The sequence below is a fragment of the Astyanax mexicanus genome, chromosome 15, assembly GCF_023375975.1.
Source record: "Astyanax mexicanus isolate ESR-SI-001 chromosome 15, AstMex3_surface, whole genome shotgun sequence".
Taxonomy (NCBI): domain Eukaryota; kingdom Metazoa; phylum Chordata; class Actinopteri; order Characiformes; family Acestrorhamphidae; genus Astyanax; species Astyanax mexicanus.
Genome location: NC_064422.1, coordinates 26,709,049 through 26,728,856, shown reverse-complemented (window position 1 = coordinate 26,728,856; position 19,808 = coordinate 26,709,049). Strand labels below are relative to the sequence as shown.

The 19,808-nt window shown below is 37.0% G+C and overlaps 1 protein-coding gene across 1 annotated transcript in view; it reads left to right on the top strand.

Moving 5' to 3' along the window:
* Positions 1–12,156, top strand: part of LOC103032113 (E3 ubiquitin-protein ligase rnf213-alpha) — a 41,432-nt gene extending 29,276 nt beyond the window's left edge. Inside the window, exons 45-63 of the mRNA XM_049465060.1 lie at positions 444–566; positions 651–761; positions 1,072–1,314; positions 1,404–1,476; positions 1,601–1,635; positions 2,443–2,543; positions 2,664–2,820; positions 2,928–3,108; positions 3,775–3,869; positions 4,361–4,612; positions 5,719–5,851; positions 6,230–6,310; positions 7,129–7,309; positions 7,497–7,698; positions 8,748–8,825; positions 8,964–9,161; positions 9,480–9,569; positions 9,729–9,907; positions 11,436–12,156. Coding sequence (XP_049321017.1) covers positions 444–566; positions 651–761; positions 1,072–1,314; positions 1,404–1,476; positions 1,601–1,635; positions 2,443–2,543; positions 2,664–2,820; positions 2,928–3,108; positions 3,775–3,869; positions 4,361–4,612; positions 5,719–5,851; positions 6,230–6,310; positions 7,129–7,309; positions 7,497–7,698; positions 8,748–8,825; positions 8,964–9,161; positions 9,480–9,569; positions 9,729–9,907; positions 11,436–11,595 — 2,673 coding nt within the window. The 3' untranslated portion in view covers positions 11,596–12,156. The remainder of the gene's footprint in view (positions 1–443; positions 567–650; positions 762–1,071; positions 1,315–1,403; positions 1,477–1,600; positions 1,636–2,442; positions 2,544–2,663; positions 2,821–2,927; positions 3,109–3,774; positions 3,870–4,360; positions 4,613–5,718; positions 5,852–6,229; positions 6,311–7,128; positions 7,310–7,496; positions 7,699–8,747; positions 8,826–8,963; positions 9,162–9,479; positions 9,570–9,728; positions 9,908–11,435) is intronic.
* The last annotated feature ends 7,652 nt before the right edge of the window (positions 12,157–19,808 follow it).

Sequence of the window (19,808 nt, the reverse complement as noted above, 5' to 3'; positions counted from 1 at the left end):
TTTGATGTAGTGGAAACTTCACACCAAGTTCAATGCATTTTTTTTGCTTTTTGTGTTCTGTAAACTGGACTCGAAACTAAAGCTCCTAAAATGTCCACTCTTTCTTTTTCTCTGTTCATTGTCTGCTTTCTGATATTTTTCTGATCTATTTAATATGATTCATACAATTTGTCTGCACGTTTGTCTGCAGTGAAACCATAACAACAGAGCTCTGATTGGTCAGTCTGAATTTATAGCATCCTGTCAATTTCACATTGGAAAAAGACACAATTAATATATGTGTGTTTGTTTTTAAACTGCATCTCTGTTAAATTAGTCAATTTTTCTACACTTTATTATTTATATCACATTACATAATTGCTTTTGTTAATACTACAAGTCACTGAAACTTCTCAGGGATAATATTTAGTTATCAGATATGCTAACTAATTTCTGTGTTTCAGGAAGAGACTGGGGGCCAGATGGATCAATACCTGGTGTATAGTAAGGAATATAAAGCTGTACGAGAGGCAGTTGCAAAAGCTACAATGGAGGGCACGGTGGAAAGCATAGATGAAGCCCTTGGGGTGCGTACAGTTTTGTTTTTGTTTAACTTTTATATTTTGAAAAGTTGAAAAGATTTTAATACTGTATGTTGTCCTTTTTTCTAGAAATGTACATGTACTCCAAAGAGAAAGGCCTTCTATGTTCTTCTTGCCCTGTTCCGAGAAGTTACCCTTTCGTTTCGAGCAAATAGTCCACTACTCCATCCCAGACCAGAAGTAGGAATCTTTTTAAAAATGTCTCAGTTTGTCAAAATGACCATTAATCTTTTTATTAGTATTGATTCAGTAATGTCCTCATGTATCAAATTTGGGAAATTGTAAAATAAAAAATGTATCTTCATCTTATGAATAGGAAGTCATATATACTGTTGCCATTTTGTTTTAATAAGCTACAAAAGATTTAACTTCATTCAAATCATGACATACTTGAATTGCTAGCATTAAAAGGGACCTAGAATCAACTTTAAACATGAAAGATGTTTAACATAGACCCTATTTTTTGTCTGTTCTTTTTTATGGTTTCTAGCAACAGCGAACTCTTGAAGAGTTCATCCATGGCTCACAGTACTTGCTCTCCAGAGAGATGAAATTGTTTGCCGAAGCTCTAGTGAACAACAGACTGGGTGGACTGAGTGTTCATGAGCGCCGCTCTAACACAGAACACATCCTGATAGAGCTGGCCGTCCACCTGAAGGCTGTGCTGCTGTGCGGTTCTGAGCAGGTCCTGGCTCCTTTGGTTCAGCTTGGACTGTCTCCTGCCACTATGCAGGTATGTTTAATTCCTGTACATTATTTCTCCCTCTAACTCTCATTTTACATTATGTTATTTTTTATGTTTCTTTGCTTTACATTTTACAGGCAGCATTTATACCCACTATGCCTGAAGACATGCTGGCTGCAGCAAAAAAAGCAATTGGATTCAGGTGGTACAGTAAGTCAAACACCAGTCTTCATTTGATATAAGCTTCTGCATGTCCTGTTTTCTAGTAGTTACATTTTTCATTAACTGTAACATAAACATTAATTGTATTTATTGTTTTTTTACCCTCCTGTAGCCTGTCCCAATGGCCACCATTGTGTTGTTGACAATGTAAGTGACTAGTTCACCAAGTTCATCAGTTCTTACTGTTCTTTAGACATATAGTTGTTGACATTGGAGTGTTACAATTTTACATTAAGTAAAATTAACATTGTTATTTTATTCTATAAACTGCGGACATTTCTCCCAAGTTCCAAATAGAAATAGAAATCATTTAGAGCATTTTTTTAAGTTTTAAGAGTTCAGAAATCAATATCTGGTGGAATAACCCTGGTTTTTATTCACAGTTTTTATGCATTTTGGCATGTTCTCCTCCACCAGTCATACACACTGCTTTTGGATAACTTTATTCCACTCCTGGTGCAAACATTTAAGCAGTTCAGCTTGATTTGATGGCTTGAGATCATCTTCCTCTTCAAATTGGTAAAATTAAAGAAACTCATCATTTTTAAGTGTTTTCCAGAACTGTATTCAGCCATATTCATCAGTTGAGTTGGGGGCCTTTCTCAAGGGCTCAGAGGTGATGGCTTGCCAAACCCGTGTACTGAACCCCCTGTCACCAATAATCTGGTGCTCTGGCCACTGAGCCACCAATGCCACTAAAAAAAACAGTTCTGAGTGAGTTAAGATTTCCATTCTGTCTTTGTCACACAGCTATGAAGCTGGTTTAGAGAGGAACAGCTGTCTGACTGCATGCCTGTCAAGAAACAGGAAATCATAAGTTTAAATCCTGTCGACACTACAGCCCTCAATAAGCAGGAGCCTGAGAACAATGAGACACAAATACCAGTGTTACTTTCAGCAAATTAATTTTTAGTGTTCGTATAGTCTTTATAAGAAACATGTTGTTTCCTGCAGTGCGGCAGACCCGTGCAACGTGGTAGATGTCTAGAGTGTGGAGCTGAAGTGGGAGGACTAAATTACAAACCTGTGCAAGGTTTCACTGAAGCACAGATCAAGTAAGTCAGACATTAAATGGAAAAAGTAAAAAAAATAGGACAAATCAACCTGCTTGCATACAACAATAAAAAAGAAAACAATAAAAAGTAAACTAAACAAAAAATTTCATATCTTTTCAGTGGCGATCGTACCCAGAGAGGCCATATTCTTGGAAACCCACAAAGAAGAGATAACCCAGAGACCCTGGACACCAAAAGCTTGTCTTTAACTCCTTTTACATTGGTCAGGATGATAACCCATCTAACCATGCTGTTCGGTGCTGCAGAAGAGGCTCAGGTATGTTTGATGTACTGGAATTAACGATTAAGGCCATTCCCATACATCTGAGATTGTCAGTATTTTAATTATTAACTGCCTCTTTTTTCTTTTTGTTTGTCGTATAGTCTCAGTATATAGCACAGATCATCCAGCCTCCAGTGCAGGACGCCTGTGAGTTTTTAATACGGCATCTTGTGAAGGATTTGGATCAGCTGGGCAGGGCAGTAGGAAAAGGGGTGGATGACACAGTCACTACAGTTCATCTGATGCTCAGTTGGACTCTAGACCCTCCTCAGAATGTTCAGTGTAAGTCCCGTAAGAGATCACTTTAGCACTTTAAGGTCTTCTTCCGCTAAAATCCACTTTTTCTTGTTCTTTGTAAAATAAAATAGATCTCTCTGAGTTGTATATGCATTCTGCACATGAACCTGTGCTACCCTAATAATATACTCCTAGCTGGTAAAAGCAGCAAGAAATATTTTAGAAATTCTTTAGTTGTCAGGCGATTATATTCAGACTATTCTCAGTCTTCAGCCAATAGAGGGCTATGATGTTAATAAGTTTCAAACATACTGTTATTTATGAATATCCTGTCTCTTTACAAGCAGGTAGTTAGACAGTTGTGCCACTCTAGAGCTGAGAAACCAGATACATATCAGCTTTAGGGTGGCACACCTGTCTAACTGCCTGATGCCTAAACTGCCGGATGTGACATGATCAAATTCCGGCACTGACTTGGAGCTCCATTCTCAAAAGCATCTTAGTCTGTTGGAGGATGTTTTACAGTGAGGATGGGAATAAACAATGAAAAAATTAAGGAGGTGGACACAGATTAAGAATTTTACCAAATAGTAAAACGTTATATCAGCTGCAGTTCATTTAACTCAAATTTGTGTTTTGTTTGCTGACCAAACTGAGATGCAGAACTAAAAAATGAGCAACAAGTAATTATATTTAATATTATCACTCTAGGGCCTGCTGCCTATGATAATAACCTTTCAACTAAGGAAGCCAGGAATGCCTGGGAGCAAACTATGGCGCAAAATGTCATCACCCCTAAACTAAAGGTAAGAAAGTTCTGTTTTTTGTGCATCACTAGCCCACTTAACCATACAAATTCAAGCTTTATTTAGCATTATTCACTGAAAACTCGTTATTCAATAAATGCTGGGACAAGAGCTAGTTATAACATCCCAAGGCTGTAGCCATGTTCCACGAAAGCTTAAGAACAACAATGAAATTCGCCATTCATCTGGCAGCCATTATCAGGCTTCACTTGAACACAGATTATTTGTCACCTTGCCATGAGCACACTGCCCAGCGTTCAGGCTCACTCACACGACTCCTAAATTGTTTATACACAGCTTATGCACAGTTTACATAGAGTGTAATATGTAAGTTTTTGAAAAATAAAGAGAGGACCCACAAGCCATTAGAGTATATAAGAATATTAGAGTATATAAAAAAGTGTATGAAATGAAAGTGAGTAAAGTTTTAACTGTATATTGCTTATCATTTTAGATCAGATTTTAATTTAGATTTTTTGGTCTTTTACTAGAAACTGGAGAATAAGCTGAAAAAAGTGAGCACCTGCATGAGGGAGGATTCTCGTGTGTCCTCTAACCCTATCCTGAAAGTAAAGTATGGAGACCCGCGCATATTCCTGTCCTCTCTGCCCCGGCAGTCTGTGCTTCACAGCTCTGCTGTGTGGAGCTGCAGAGAGAAAGGCTCCCTGCTCAGCCTCACACACATCGTCGAGCAGAATGACGGAAAAGACAACTTCCCTCTACTCTGGAGATTCTTACAAAAGGTTATTTTTCTATTTCAGATATTGTCTTTCACCCTATGACACACATCATCAACTAATATATTTGCTCCCAGAAGGAAGTGCCAGATTGCAGAAGAAATTTAAAGGCTAATAGTCGTTCACCACAGTGGAGGCCAAGAAGCCTGTGGTCAAGGCCAAGAATTCTTATTGTTGTGGCCCTTGGTTTGGTTTCACAGAAGCATAAACCTATAAATGCACCAAAATACGCACCAATAAACCTTGCAAGCACATTGTCCCCTCTGATTGGTCAGAGCTGTCTGACTCATGAGCAAGAAAGTAAATATAATGAGAAGATTCTGTGTTACAGCGCAAATATCTGTGCTGTATGAAGCTGATTGATTTAACACATAATGCTGAAATGCTGTGTCTTTAAACAGTGTTTTTAATAGAACATGCAGCACAAATGTACATGTAGTAAATGGAATCGCTCAGCTGTAAGTAGTGAATGCAGCACAGACCACGTGTGAGGCAGAATTTGTCCATAGCTGTGGTTATTAGCGTTGTCTGGTAGGGGTGCAGGAAAAAATCAATTTGAGCTAGAAGCAATTCTAGCTCAAATCTAGTTTTTAACATTGAACAATTCAGAATCGATTCTCATTAAAAAAAAAAAAAAAAAAAATTTTGCGGGTGCAGCTGCTGTCGCGCGGAGCTTTTTTTAACTGTACCGCTGAGCTTTTTAACTGTCGTGCGTCACCACAGGTGAATTGCTTCAGAGTTCGTTTGGTGCCAGAACTCTTGCTGGTTGTAGTCAGGTTGTTTTGATCCACACCCAAGTGGAAATACTGTTTTCACTCCTGCTCAATCAAACCAGAGTCCATTTTAACTGGACCAAATAGTGCTGGTGTAAAAATGCTGGAAGACACAGATGCAATATTTTGAATCATCTAAAATGTAATTGTTCCATGTAAACTTTATATTCCTTTTGAACAGCATTGTAATCTGGCACTTCCTTCATTGTTCAAATATTTTATTGATGATGAGTGTATATGTGTAATAGTCATGGAATTAGCCATATATTTGTGTTGTAGCTCAAGTCTGAGTTGTCTAATTAGGATTGGTATTTTTTATCTCTCTGTTTCACTTTGAAGGAGGCAGAGTTTCGACTGGTCAAGTTCCTTCCAGAAATACTATCTTTGCAGAGGAAGTTGGTCAAGACCAATCAGAATATGCCTGATTTGTGCAGTGGCACAATTAGAGAATTCATTGACAAACAACGTTCAGGTAAGGTTAATTTTTTTTTTCTTCAGGTAAACAGGTATGTTTTTAGGTGTATCTTAATCAGCTGTTTATAGACTTCCATTCATTTGAGTCAGTTGATCAAAATTAAAGTATATGGTTATAGGCCCTGTCCACAAAGGCAGTGGCCATGAACTGAACATTGGGGGGTGACAGATCTACCTGCTGGGGTGTGGGAGGAGGAGATTATTAGTCCATAAAAATAATAATAATAATAAAGTATAGCCCTCACTACAGTCATATAAACAGCAATGTGTGCATTGTTTTATGAGGACAAGTCCAGACATTTTGATCAAATGTTTATTACATTTAAATTTAGCTGACATTTGAATAAAGTACATTTAATATGTTTAACTTCAACAGAATCACTAAGGAGCTGGTATGAGACGCGCATTCACTATTTCCTGAGTTCATGGAATCAGCTAAGAGCTTCCTTGGCCACTTGTGAGTATTATTACAAAATACATATTTATTACTGAATGACTGTAAGCTGCCTCATATTCCAGTCAAGATGGACTTTTTGGACAAAAGTATTGGGACACACTTCTTAGTCACTGAACTGAGGTGTTTTATACTGGTCTATTGCAACAGGAGGGAAATCCGACACCAAGCCTTTACAAACTTTAGTAAAAAAAAAAAAAGGCAAAAATACAGGTAGTTCTAAAGAGCACAGTCAACTCCAGTGTGTTACAGGTTAGCACTGGTTATAGCTGGGCGATTAATCGATTTTATCGATTAATTCGAATTTACAGTTAAGGACGATGTGTTTTTATTAAATCGATTTTCTCTGAGTTTTAATTTTCACCACCGACGCTCCCCTGAGCTTAGCCCCGCCCCTCACTCCCGCATGCAGCCCCGCCTCTCTCTCCCGCGCACAGACCCGCCTCTCTCTCCTGCTCTTATAATAACGTTTAACAACACGGCAAAAATGTATGTAATTTACGTAAAAATAAAGTTATTTTGAGACGTGACTGCCTATTTAAAAAGCAAGTTGTTCATTTGTTGGAGTTCATTTGTATCTATTTAGAGTGTTTTTTACTCACTTTTTTCTCTCACAAAATGCAAATTAGGCGATGACGTCATTTAGCGACTTCTAGCGACTTTTAGGAGACTTTAATAGAGGGGAAAAAATAGATTTAAATCGAAAATCTGATTTTTTTTTTTTTTAAATCAAAGATTTTTTTTTGGGCCATATCGCCCAGCTCTAGCACTGGTGCAACTGGTGTTTTCTGTTGCTCATGTATAAATGTACCTCTGTGCAGATGAGGTGAATGTGCCGGGAGATTACTGCAGTGTGGATCTGGATGAGAGCAGTGAGCTGCAGGTGCTGGTTCCTCGGAGACAGGGTGCAGGACTTTGTGCTACAGCCCTGCTCAGCTATCTAGTCTCTCTGCATAATCAACTGGTCAGTGAAGCTGGCAAATACACAGGAGAGGACAGCAGGTAATGAACTACACTAAAGAAAGTTTAAAACATATCAGCACATTTTACTAATAGTGTTTATACATTTAAATATGTACTGAAACACTGAAATAGATAAGTGTTAAGAGTGAAATGCTAAAACAGCAAAAAACAGAATGCTATGGTTATTTGGCACTGATGCATCTCTCTGTTGTATGGACCTACACAGCTACACAGTGAGTCTGGCAGAATTGAGTGAGCTGCATGTGATCCGGTACGAGGTGGATCGAGACCTGCTCCCTCTGGTGTTGTCAAACTGCCAGTACAGCATGGAGCGTGGCCGGGAGACGCTGTCCGAGTATGATCTGCCCAAGATCCAGCAGCAACTTCTCACTCGTTTCTTACAAGGCAAACCCAAAATAAATCTGACCGTAAGTGAATATCAGCCTTTGTCTATATCTACTGCTCCTGGCATGGTGATGTGAAATATCAGAGGTCAAGTGAGGTCTGATAGGGATGGGATATTCCATTTCCAAAGTTGTGCAGGCTTTTAACACTTTTTGATCTATAGAATCTAAAGGCATTACTACCCAAAGTGGACAGCGCAGTGGGTGATAATGATCATGACCCGCAGCATTTGACTAGAACTGTCCGTGCAAACCAAAAGCATTTAGAAATCACATAGACATTAAATACAGGAGGCCCTATATGCTTATTTCACCAGTGCAGCACTATGTACACTAGCCTAGCCAAAAAAAAAATTGCCACCTGGATTTAAGTAATTAAATGATGTGGGGTTGATGCTGCAGTTGATGCTACTACATGAACATACTGAATATAGACCAGGTTATTCCATTAATGGATTTTTTCTTCCGGGCAAATTCCAAGATGACAATGCCAGAATTCATGGTGCCGGAATTGTAAAAGTGTGATTCAGGGAGCATGAGATCATCATTTTTTGACACATGGATTGTTCACCACAGAGTCCAGACCTTAACCCAATTGAGAATCTTTGTGCTGGAGAAGACTTTGTGCAGCGGTCAGACTCTACCATCATCAATTAAAAAATTAATCTTGAGACATTGCAGAAGTTTATCGAAGCAATGGCACAGCAAATGCATGTTGCAATCAAAGCTAAAGGTGATCCAACGAAAGATTAGAGTGTGTGATATTTCTTTTGGTGCCAACTCTTTCTTGGACATCTTTAACGTCATGCCTTTTGTAGATTTGCATGCCACTGTTTATAATTTATTGCATTATAATATTTTGTTCCAACTATAAATGTATTATTAGACACTGTCCAGTGAAATGAAAACTGCTGCCTCATATAAGGGGTTAGTTTTGGGTTTGCCTACAGCAGTGTCATGTTCAAGCATTGCTTCCATGGACTATGTGAGGTTAAGCTGTAATATTAGTAATACAATGAAAGATACAAAGAACGTATTATTGCACTAAGAACATGTCTTACTTGCCATTACAGGGAATCCCAACTCTAGTCAGCAGACAAGAGAGGAATTATGAAAACATTTTCAAAGACATAAGAGAAAAAGTGCCTCAGGTAAGCTAATGTAGTTACTGTGTTTACATTAGCACCACTAATTATGATTATGACTAAAGATTATCTACTTATGTGTACTGAACTTTTTTGTGTCATCCAAATAAAAACACTGAAACCTGAGCTTTTGCATTTTTATAGGATCCCTTGACAGCTCTGAGCTCCTCTGGGCTAGCGACAGACCTGCAATCTCTCAGTGATGTTTGTGAGGCGCTGGCAGCCGTTGAGGTCTCTCTGGGTTTTCTGGCCATGACTGGAGAAGATGAACACATGACGCTGCAGGAGTATCTGGAGACAAGACTGCAAATGGGCAGCCACACTGCTCTTCATATCCTTAAGGTCAGTCTACAGCAGGGACTGAGGTAGTCATTGTTCAAGATAATTTATTGGAATAAAAAAATTATGATGGGCAATTATGATGATTCATGTTACTAAAAACCAGGGCTCCAATATGCCCTAATTCAGTTAAATGTTTTTTTTTTTTTTTTTACATTTAGCGACATATGTTTTAAATGTGTTATATTTAATAACATAAACCTTCCAGTGCATTCTGGCCACTGTGCAAAGGAGCAGATTCATTAACAATACAATACATTCAAATAATTCCTGTATATTTGGTGGGCTCTGCTGTGTATTATATAATCTTGGTGTGTGTAGACTCTGGGCAGATGCTGTTTGAAGCACTGTGTGGCTGTGTGGCAACTGCTGACCTCCCTCAAGTCTGAACATATGCTTCGCCTTAAGAGGGTAAGTGGACTCCTCCATAACACAAACATATCAGATATTAATCATACTGGCACATTTTTTATATCTATTGACATAGACGGACATAGAAATAAATAATTAATTAAATAAATTCTGTGTGCATGAGCTCTTGTTTAAAATGTCTTTTCCTCGTTCTCTCAGGATCCATTTTCAAGTGTCCCAAAACAGTACCAGCAAGCCCTTGGTCAGGAGGATAAAAAGCTGCTGATCGGCTTTCTGTCCAAGAGAAGTGTGGATGCCTGGCTGCTCGAAATGCACGAGTTCCTGTTGCTGAAACTGAAGAGTCAGCGAGGCTCAGATATATTTAGACCTGACTGGACGTGAGAATGCAAAATATTACTTTTTTTTTCGCTTGATAATACAGTATGGCAAAAATATATTTGGACACAACTCTTAATCAATACATTTAGGTTTTTCATTCAGTCCTATTGCCACAATTGTCTTAAAATAAACATTGGCCATGCAGTCAGACTGGGTGGGGTGGGTGGTTCCAAAGATCTTACTGATATTCAGTGTGGTACTGTAACAGGATGCCACTGTGTCTGCAAGTCTGTTGGCCATTTTGGTTTTTTTTTAGATATTCCTAGATATTGCACCATGGAATATGGAGTGGTGTTTTGTTTTTGTTTTTTCTTTTAAAAAAATGGAAGTATTTAGAGACCATAGCAACTCAGCCAAAGGCAATAAGCCATGTAAAGGTAGAGAGGAGGGTCAGTGAGTTCTGAGGAGCATATTGCATAAAAGCCCCCAGCGATCTGCAAAGTTCCAAGCCTCCTCTGGTATTAGGATCAGCCCAAAATTTGTGCGCCAGAAGCTTTGTGTCATGGGTTTCCATGGTCAGCTGCATGCAAGTACAGTTATCACAATCACCACTAGATTATGTAGAATAACAAATCACACTTCTCTGACTAGCAGTTTAATGGACAAGTCTGGGTTTGTAGAATACCAAGAGAATGCTACCGTATTTTCCACAGGATTATAAGGCACACTATCAAGTAATATTTATTTTCTGTTCTTTTTTCATATGTAAGGCGCACCGGATCATAAGGCACGTTATGCGACATTAGTAGGGATCAGGGATGTTGCCATGCTTTTTTTCTAATTCAACAGGTCTTGCCGCTGGGTAGAGCTAAGCTACGTTAAGTAAACAAAACTGTAATTCTTAAAATATTTTTTCTTTTAAAGTCAAATGAGCACTGGATGTTAATCTACACAGATTTCTCTCTTGAAAACAAAAATGTTTATTTATGTGAGTAAAGCTCTTCCCTTTAGTAAGCTTAGATTTTTTAATAATATGCTTAATATTATCATCAATTGTGCTACTGATCAGCAGTGCTAGCCGAGGTTAGCAGCAGGCTACAGGCCTATAATACTCACCTCTGAACGGTGAAAGAGCTAGCGCTTAGCAAGGGTAGCAGCTAATGCTGCTGGAGAACTAAACTAAAACTCCTGAATAACACTGCACTTCAGTAGACTGGTTTTACTGCTCCTTACAACCTGAGTGGTAAAATATATACAAAAGGCGCACCAGATTAAAAGATGCACTGACGAGTTTTGGGAAAATTAAAGGATTTGCTATGGGGTTGTTTTGCATGAGTTGGCCTATACATCCCATAGGAAAATCTTAATGCTTCAGCAGAACAAGACAATTGTACACTTTCAACATTGTAGAAACAGTTTAGGAAAGGCCCTCTGGTCCTCTGATCCAATGAAAAAGATTCATAGAGTTATGAGTTGACTGGCCAGCTAATGTCTACTGATTTAGAATACCCAATGTTCATATGGTGCATTTTGGATTGTGATGCTTGCAAAGCTGACTTTGTTCTATTCTTGTTTTCTGCTTATCAGCCTTAAAGAGACCCTGGCTCCTTACATGGAAAGCAAAAATCTTGATGTTCCTCTAGATGTGGAGAAGACATTTCCAGATCAGATACTGCTTTCCCAGCTGGTGGAGACCTGGAAGTTCATTGTGACCTACAAAACTACAGCGATAAAGGACCAAAGATAAAGGCACAACTTTTTATTTCATTTAAGCACTGAAGCTCAGGAACAAAGTTTAATATGTGGTGTAATCAGGAAAACCATTTCACGTTGTGTGCCCTATAAAACCAGACTCAGGGGACAATATTTGGCTTAGAGTTTTTTTGTAATTTGTTTCTATGCATTATTTCTGAAGTGCCTAATTCAAATTCAATCTACTTTTGATTTGATTCTTTGTAAATGTCTAGGATTATTATCGTTTTAGTGATTTTTGTGAAGCTATTGCAACAGCTCCTCTGGGAAATTTTGAAGTGCCTGCAGAAAAATATCCTTTCTCTATTTGATGCTATTACTCTACACCACTGGATGGAGCTGTGGGCCTTATCACGTTTACTTGGCACTGACTAAATATTTTTACCTTTCTGAACGTTTTCCTGTCTGTATACTGTGTGTTCATAAACAAGTTACCTGTTTTGTTTTGGTTTTTTTTTAAGTTACTTTATATCATTCCAGGTAATTCAAAATAAAACTGTTGGGTTTTTTATTTCCGTTGATAGATAACAGTGCAAATAAACACTTTTTCAGTCAGTATCGTCTTCCTTGCTTGCTTTTATAGCAGCTCAGAAACACTCTCCCTGTTCGTTTTTCCCCTGGGCACTAAAAAAAGAGACAATTGCCTGCACATAATATGGTCAGCCACTCTGCCTGTGTGCTGTCTATTGCCCCTCTGTACAAGGTCTATCAATCATGATGAGTCACCACACCGGTCCAAACAAAAGCTTCACCACAAATGCCCTCTTTGGCTACGCTGAGGGGAGCATTGCCTAGCAGCACTGCATTAGACTCACAGTTAGATGTGTATTTTACCCCCTTTACTGTGTCCAAGGAAACAGTTTATAAAGCAATAGCAGTGGTTTCTTAGACACAGATTCAGAATGAACTGAACTGCATTGCGTCCAGAATGTCAGACCTTAGCATTTCTATCATCAACCAGTGGTTAAAGGTCTAAGCAGTTTTTGGATCAGTACCTCAGCACATTCAAAAAACGTATTCATATGTGACATAAACCTTTTCTCTGTAGAGAGGTCTTTTTTCAGTCTTTTATCATAAGTCCCACCACTGTTTATGCTCTTTCTATGCTCCAGGTCTTAAAAAAAAAAAAAAAATTATATATATATATATATATAATGCCTACCAAATACAGTCTCCTGAGGTAATCAATTTACATACAGCTAACCCATGACTTTTGGCATGTCAGTGTAGTTATGGCAGGCAGCAAAGGTTACATCTATACAGTTACTTTTATACAATCTTTTATGTATACATAGTACAAATGGATATGAACATTATACATTATATTACTCTTGGACAAACTCAATCATGTTTTCATTATACTTATATTCATATAATTAATTGCATTATTCCTTTAGCATTCACTTTATTTTTTTCTCTTTACTGGCCATCTGTTGAATTTGCTTTTCAGACAGCATATTTCTGTTTGGTTCAAACCAGTGCACTGATGTACCATCTGCGCTACACTCGTGAGCGTGAATTCGACAGCACCTGTAAACTGGATTCACAAGGTGAACCAGGACAAAAGTGCTGTTTGAGTCACATTGTTGGAGCAGACACCAGCGGATGAGGATTCTTTAGCACATCTGGGGGCCATCAAAAGAGAACGTGATCATTTCAATCATGCGAAATTATCCCATGTGATTGGGGTGCCTGATTGCAGTGTTTTCTCTGTTCTGACACCTGCATGCATAAGCGCATGTGTGTGTGTGTGTATTTTCTCTCGTTCTATATACAGTACCCATCAAAAGTTTGGACACACCTTCGCATTCAATGTTTCTATTTTTCCCTACATTGTTAATTTAATACTAAAGTCATCCAGACTATGAAGGAACACATAAGGAATCATGTAGTAACTTAAAAGTGTTAAACAAAGCAAAATACTCTGTGAAGCATTTAGGTTAGGCTCTTATCTGGGGGGCTTGTGGTTTCTGGTAGCTGTGTTTAACTTATCATGTGAAATAATGGTAACTCTGGGTGCTCCTTTCCTGGGGAGGCCCTGATGAGAGCCAGTTTCATCAGAATCAGTGTTCTTTGAGCGAGTTCACACGCTCACACGCCACACGTGGTATTTCTCACGCTTGCCAATACATCGGCTGTATATGATAATGTACTCTCGTTGAGCCAATCAGAATATAGATCACTCTGTTGTTAGGCAGACCTAGTCAAAGAGGGTGGAGTTTCAGCCAGAGTGTCAGGCGCGAAGAACTGTCCGATTCGAAAGTTCTGAAACACGCGTCGGTAAACAACTGAAGGAGAATGGCGGCAACCCCACCCACTACTACCCCGTTTAACAACTGAAGAACTGTGCGCACACTACTGTTTTTCACTAAACTTTGTGGTCGTTAGGTATTTTTAGTCCCATTTTTAGTTCCTCGCGCATTTCGTTTAGTCCCTCGTAACCTCGCATTAATTAAAATAGCTATTGGTCCACTGCCACGCACCGTAATTGCACTTTGGGTGCACGTTTCCACGGAGATCCAATTAAACACAACAGCGAGTGGAAATGGAGGAGCTACTGAATGTGATGTCATGTGACTGAGAAAGTCAAAAACCCCACTGGTCCTCCAGATGCAAGAGTTTTATCACTGAGTAGAAGTGTGAAATATATTTTACAGACATCCCCCTGAGAAACTAATGCTGTCCTGATACGGCTTAAGAGGGCAAGGAATTGCCAAGATGTGTGAACCTGTCATCTAAGCAAGAAAGCCTACTTTTTTGTTTACTAAATAATTCTGTTTTTCTTTATTGTTTGGATGACTTTAATATTAGTCTTCAATTCCTAAAAAATGTAAATAATGAATTACCACTCAATGTATATCTGTTATGATTAAAAATTGAAAAGTCCCCATAAATCCAGCTGAGCATAATTTCCCTTTCATTATGCTCAGCTGAAATATGAGTGCTCATTATGACACCTGCTGTGAAAGAGGCCAAAAATACACATGCAAGTAAGTCAGGTGTTGCCCATATAAAAAGGCTTATTTTTAACACTCTTATACACAAAAATATGTTTCAGCAGAAGAAGCAGAAACACACATGCCCTTGAGTCCTTCCTTAGCAACCGACCCTTGAAAAATGGCGCTAATTAACGTACGCAGCTTGCTGCAGCATCTTGTCATTTCTGGTAAGTAAGTCGTATGTCCTAAAAATAAAACACACAAGTACAAATCAATTGGAAAACACTTCATATTTGGAGTCTTTAGGTTTGCTTAAGTGGCCCACGTGTAGTTTGAAAAAGCTTCCATGATGGTTTCTGACGCTTGATGATTCACACACTATAATTAAAACATGATAAAGTAACTATGCATAGTTCCATATTTTTTATTTATTGTTAAATTAGTTCTTCTAAGTCACGTTTTATAGTCAACGATACATTTTGCAATTAATTATATATTTTGCAAGATTTCTACTCCTTTCACACAATTTGTTCATTGTTTATTCCCATCTGCAGGTTAGGATGTCTCCTATGACATTGAAAAAGTTTTCCTAATCTAAGACATTATTTTGCGATACTAAATTGTTATTTTGAGATGCTTTTTCATTATTTTGAGATACTTTGTCAGTATAATGAGATGCTATCTCATTTGTTTAGATAATTTGTCAGTATAATGAGATGCTATCTCATTTTTTTTGATAATTTGTCAGTATAATGAGACGCTATCTTATTTTTTTAGATAATTTGTCAGTATTCTGAGATGCTATCTCCTTATTTAAAAATAATGTCATTCTTTTGAGAAACTTTCTTCTTATTTTGAGCTACTACATCAGTATTTTGATATGCTATATCTCATTAATTTGAGACGCTCTCTCATTATTTTGAGATGCTATGTCATTATTTTGAGAGGCTGTCTCATTATTTTGAGATACTTTGTCCTTATTTTGAGATACTGTTATTATTTTGAAACACTATGTCGTTATTTTGAGATATTTTGCTGACTTATTATCTCAAAATAATGATGAAGTATCTCAAAATCACGAGATAATAACTTCAAATAAAGATATAGTATCTCAAATTTACAACTTAGCAATTTACGCGAGAAAAATAATAAAACAAGAAAAAAAGAAATATGAAAAAGTAAATTTTTATTTTAGGTGGTGGGAATGTGCTTCTATACTTTATTATTTTTCTATTCTGTGTTTTATGCAATTATCCTTGCTGTATATAAAGTGATATAAAAAATAAAACATTTTGTTGTATTTTTTTATTGAATTAGTGTTGGTTTGATTTTATATTTTATTTATATTCATTTTACAGTGAATTTTAAAGTGTAATGAAGCAACATCAGATAGAAATAAAAATAATATATTAAAGTTAAGGGCTGCAGTTTAAGATTGATCTAACATCTATTCAGCAACTGATTGAAATCTGGACCTTGACTAAATTAAGGTACTTAAATTCAAATTTCGTTTTTTACTTTTTCTGTGCAACATTACTGCACTTAATCTGGCCAAAATGTTCAGAGAGAACAGCATGCCTGTTGTGATGCACCTATTGCGAGCACTATAAAAAGACTGAATCTATATTTATAACCTTTTTGTGAATGGTGTAGAAACCTTCGCAAACCGTGACGACCTCTGCTTGATGGATGGTGGCCATTATGCAGCCTAGCACTCAGCCGTGGCTCGAAGGTGGTGGTTGAAAACAGCTTAGTAAAGATGAGGAATGGCTGTGTCTGAGTTTATGGGATTGAGGCAGGAGCATAGTTCCATGAAGACCTTTCCACATCCATTATTAGTTCACCTGTAGTCATACAGAGTGACCTGATTCCAAACTTAAAATAGCAGGTTTCTGACTAAATACAGTGCACGTAAGAGTATTCACCACCCGCATGTTTTTTTTTCTTTTCACTGGTTTTATAAATGGAATTATGGTCTATATTTTTTTTTCTTTAAAATACTTTAAAGGATCTCTTTAATGTCACAGTGAAACAAAGTCCTATAAAGTAATGCCAGTGAATTCAATAAAAATATATGATATAAAATAAGTGATTGCATGAATAAGTTATTAGAGGTTCAGGCAGATGTTGCTAGTAGTTCATAATGGCTTCATATTTCATAAACACACTGTGATTTTATATGAAAGCTATAACTATCCACTTTTAATTGGAATTATTCATAAATTTGTTTAGAAATAACCATGTGCCTAAAATTAAATGCAGAATTATGAATTTAAGTATAATTATTCTAGCAACAATAAATTTAACCATGCAAGAAAAGAAATTGGTAGTTTCCAGGATTATGAATTGATTAATTGACGATATTCTTTTGTTTTAGGTAATATTGAAAATATTTGTAATCCATAACCATTCATTTTAAAAATGAAGAAAACAATTACTTTTTACTATTATCTCTGGTTATACAAGGTATGCATATAAATATCCTGAAATTATCAAATCCATGTTTGTTTGCCAAAAAGGGATACTGTATTTTTATTGTTCTTATATTGTAAAAAAAGGAATTCAGAGATGAATAAATTGAATGCAAAAAAAGAAAGCAAATTTGAACACTTATTTTAATTTTAAAGGATTACATACTGTAAATCTACACATATCTGAGCTACAGACTGGATCTCTGATGATGTGTTCACAGTGGTACAAAGAGAAAAGCACTTCTGTGTTTATTACACATAGTTACATAAAATAATTCTTAAGATTTGGCCAGATAAACTAATCAAAGATAAAAAAAACTCTATTCAGAATAATAAGAGATAAATAAATAATAAGAGATTAATCATCAAATAAGCAAATTACAAACAACGCTTAAATACTAAAGTGTTAACTAATTTTACTGCAATTATTTCATCACTTTTAAATTTGCTGTCTTGCTCTCATCCTGCCTGAGACCCTTGAGCAAGTTTGTGGACCACAGGGTCGTGGATATGAATATATTACTGCCTTCATTGCGGTTTTAAGTGTCATCATAAGTGTCAAGGAGGAAAAGTGAAGATTATTTGAAATGAAAATTCCCACTCCTCCAACAATTCACTAGTAAAACAGCTTACATTTGTGAGTTTATACTGACACTTGCTTGTGTTTGTTCATTTTCAAATGCACATATCCAATGTGGCTTACATATATTTACTCTACCTCATGCAATTCAAATAAGAGCACGAGTAATACAAGCACTAAAGATCAGAACATGGTCACCACATGGATTAAGCCTTGGCCTCTGCCAATCAGTGCTGCCTAAAGACAAACAAATGGTTATTATAGATAGCCTGCAGTGTCCTGTAAAAAAATCTGACTTGTTTGTTTACTTCACAGAATCAGAAGTGTCATGTGTTTTACTACCTAAAGGATTTGGTTTTAGGTCTCAATGCTTAAGTGAACTGTAATTAAAAGCAATATAGTTCCTGAATTTTACTGAACTGTAATTAACTTCTCCATTCCAGGGGTCACTGCAATTATTATGCATATCAACACACAGGGGGAACTGCCACATACTCCTAAAATATTTTTACTGCCCAAGTCATATAGGAGTGAATATATAAACTAGTGGCGTCATTTGATTTAAAAATTGTACGATTAATTACAACAATATTCTGTGATTAACTGTGGTTAATTGCAGTTGATCTTTTTGAGACGCAAGTTTTTCTAATATAATGTAAAATGCAAATGCAATTATATTTATATTAGTGGTGTCAATTAACATACTAGTATGTACTTGTATGTTTGTCTGGAGATAAAGCCATTGTGGTGCGCTGGAATTAAAAAATGCATGATAGATTGGATAGCAGAAACTATTTTTTTGTACTTTATTTTAAACATCTCAGCATGGTTGTAAGGATTTCTGAATTTCAAGCATGTGCACCATGCTGTACCGCAGGATGTACCGACCGAATGAGTCCTAGGTGTAGAGTTTGGAAGTTGGAGTCAAACTTGGTTATGTAAATAATTTGCGCTGAAAAATAATAAAGAGCGTTAAAGCTTTAACAATGACAGCCCTAATATAAACACATCATACTCTCTTAAGGTGTCGAAATATTGTTATAGAGCAGGGGTGTCCAAACGTTTTTTGTTGGGGGCCAGAAGGAAAAATATATTTGAAGTCACGGGCCACACTAACAAATAATGAAATATACCACTTTAAATAATACTTTTTTCCTGATTATTTCATTTACACACTATTTTACTTGATTACTATCTTTATCTTTGACAGTGTTGTGTAAACTAAGATTTTTCAAATTGATGTTTAATTTCATGATGTCTCTTAATATTAAACTCCTTAATTACGGCAACTTTTAGACTCTTTGGCCCGTTTTTCTGCGCTAGAAATGCGCACCCTCTCTGCTTTTAGACTCTTTGGCCCATTTTTCTGCGCTAGAAATGCGCACTCTCTCCACTTTTAGATTCTTTGGCCCGTTTCTCTGCGCTAGAAATGCGCACCCTCTCCGCTTTTAGACTCTTTGGCCCATTTTTCTGCGCTAGAAATGCGCACTCTCTCCACTTTTAGATTCTTTGGCCCGTTTCTCTGCGCTAGAAATGCGCACCCTCTCCGCTTTTAGACTCTTTGGCCCGTTTCTGACACCTAGCATTCAAACTTTGAATCTCACATTATAAAAACCTGCTTAACAGCAGGCCAACTTTCATTCTATTTCTAAAATACCTTGCGGAAACGGGCCGCAGTTTGGACACCCCTGTTATAGAGCATAAAGAACCTCTTTTGGTTCCCTAAAGAATGTTTGCATTTTAACCTAATCACTGTCTGCTGTTTCTGACTAATATAGTCAACGATCAAAGACAGAATTTTTCTTTCCATGTACCTACTAAATTTAAATAACAAAAAGCCTGTTGACTCAATATATAAACATATATGTTATGGCTGTGTATTGGCAAGAACCTGACAATACAATCTCATATATTATGATTCAGGTGTTACGATTTGATTTATTGCATTGTACACTGCTCTCTAGTGAATGAGGATTAAACACAACACAAAATGAGCCACTGTTGAACTGGCACCAATTTTTGCATGTAAACATAGACCTTAAGCCAACTAATTACTAAGTATATTTAGAGGAGACAGTTACAGATGCCAGATGTTTCTTCAAGAGATTATAGTCTACCCAAATATGTCTTCACTGGGGGTTAAATAATTAACAAAACGTATATATTTGTCTGAACTGGGCCATGTATTAACATGGAATTTATATAAATCCTTAAATAT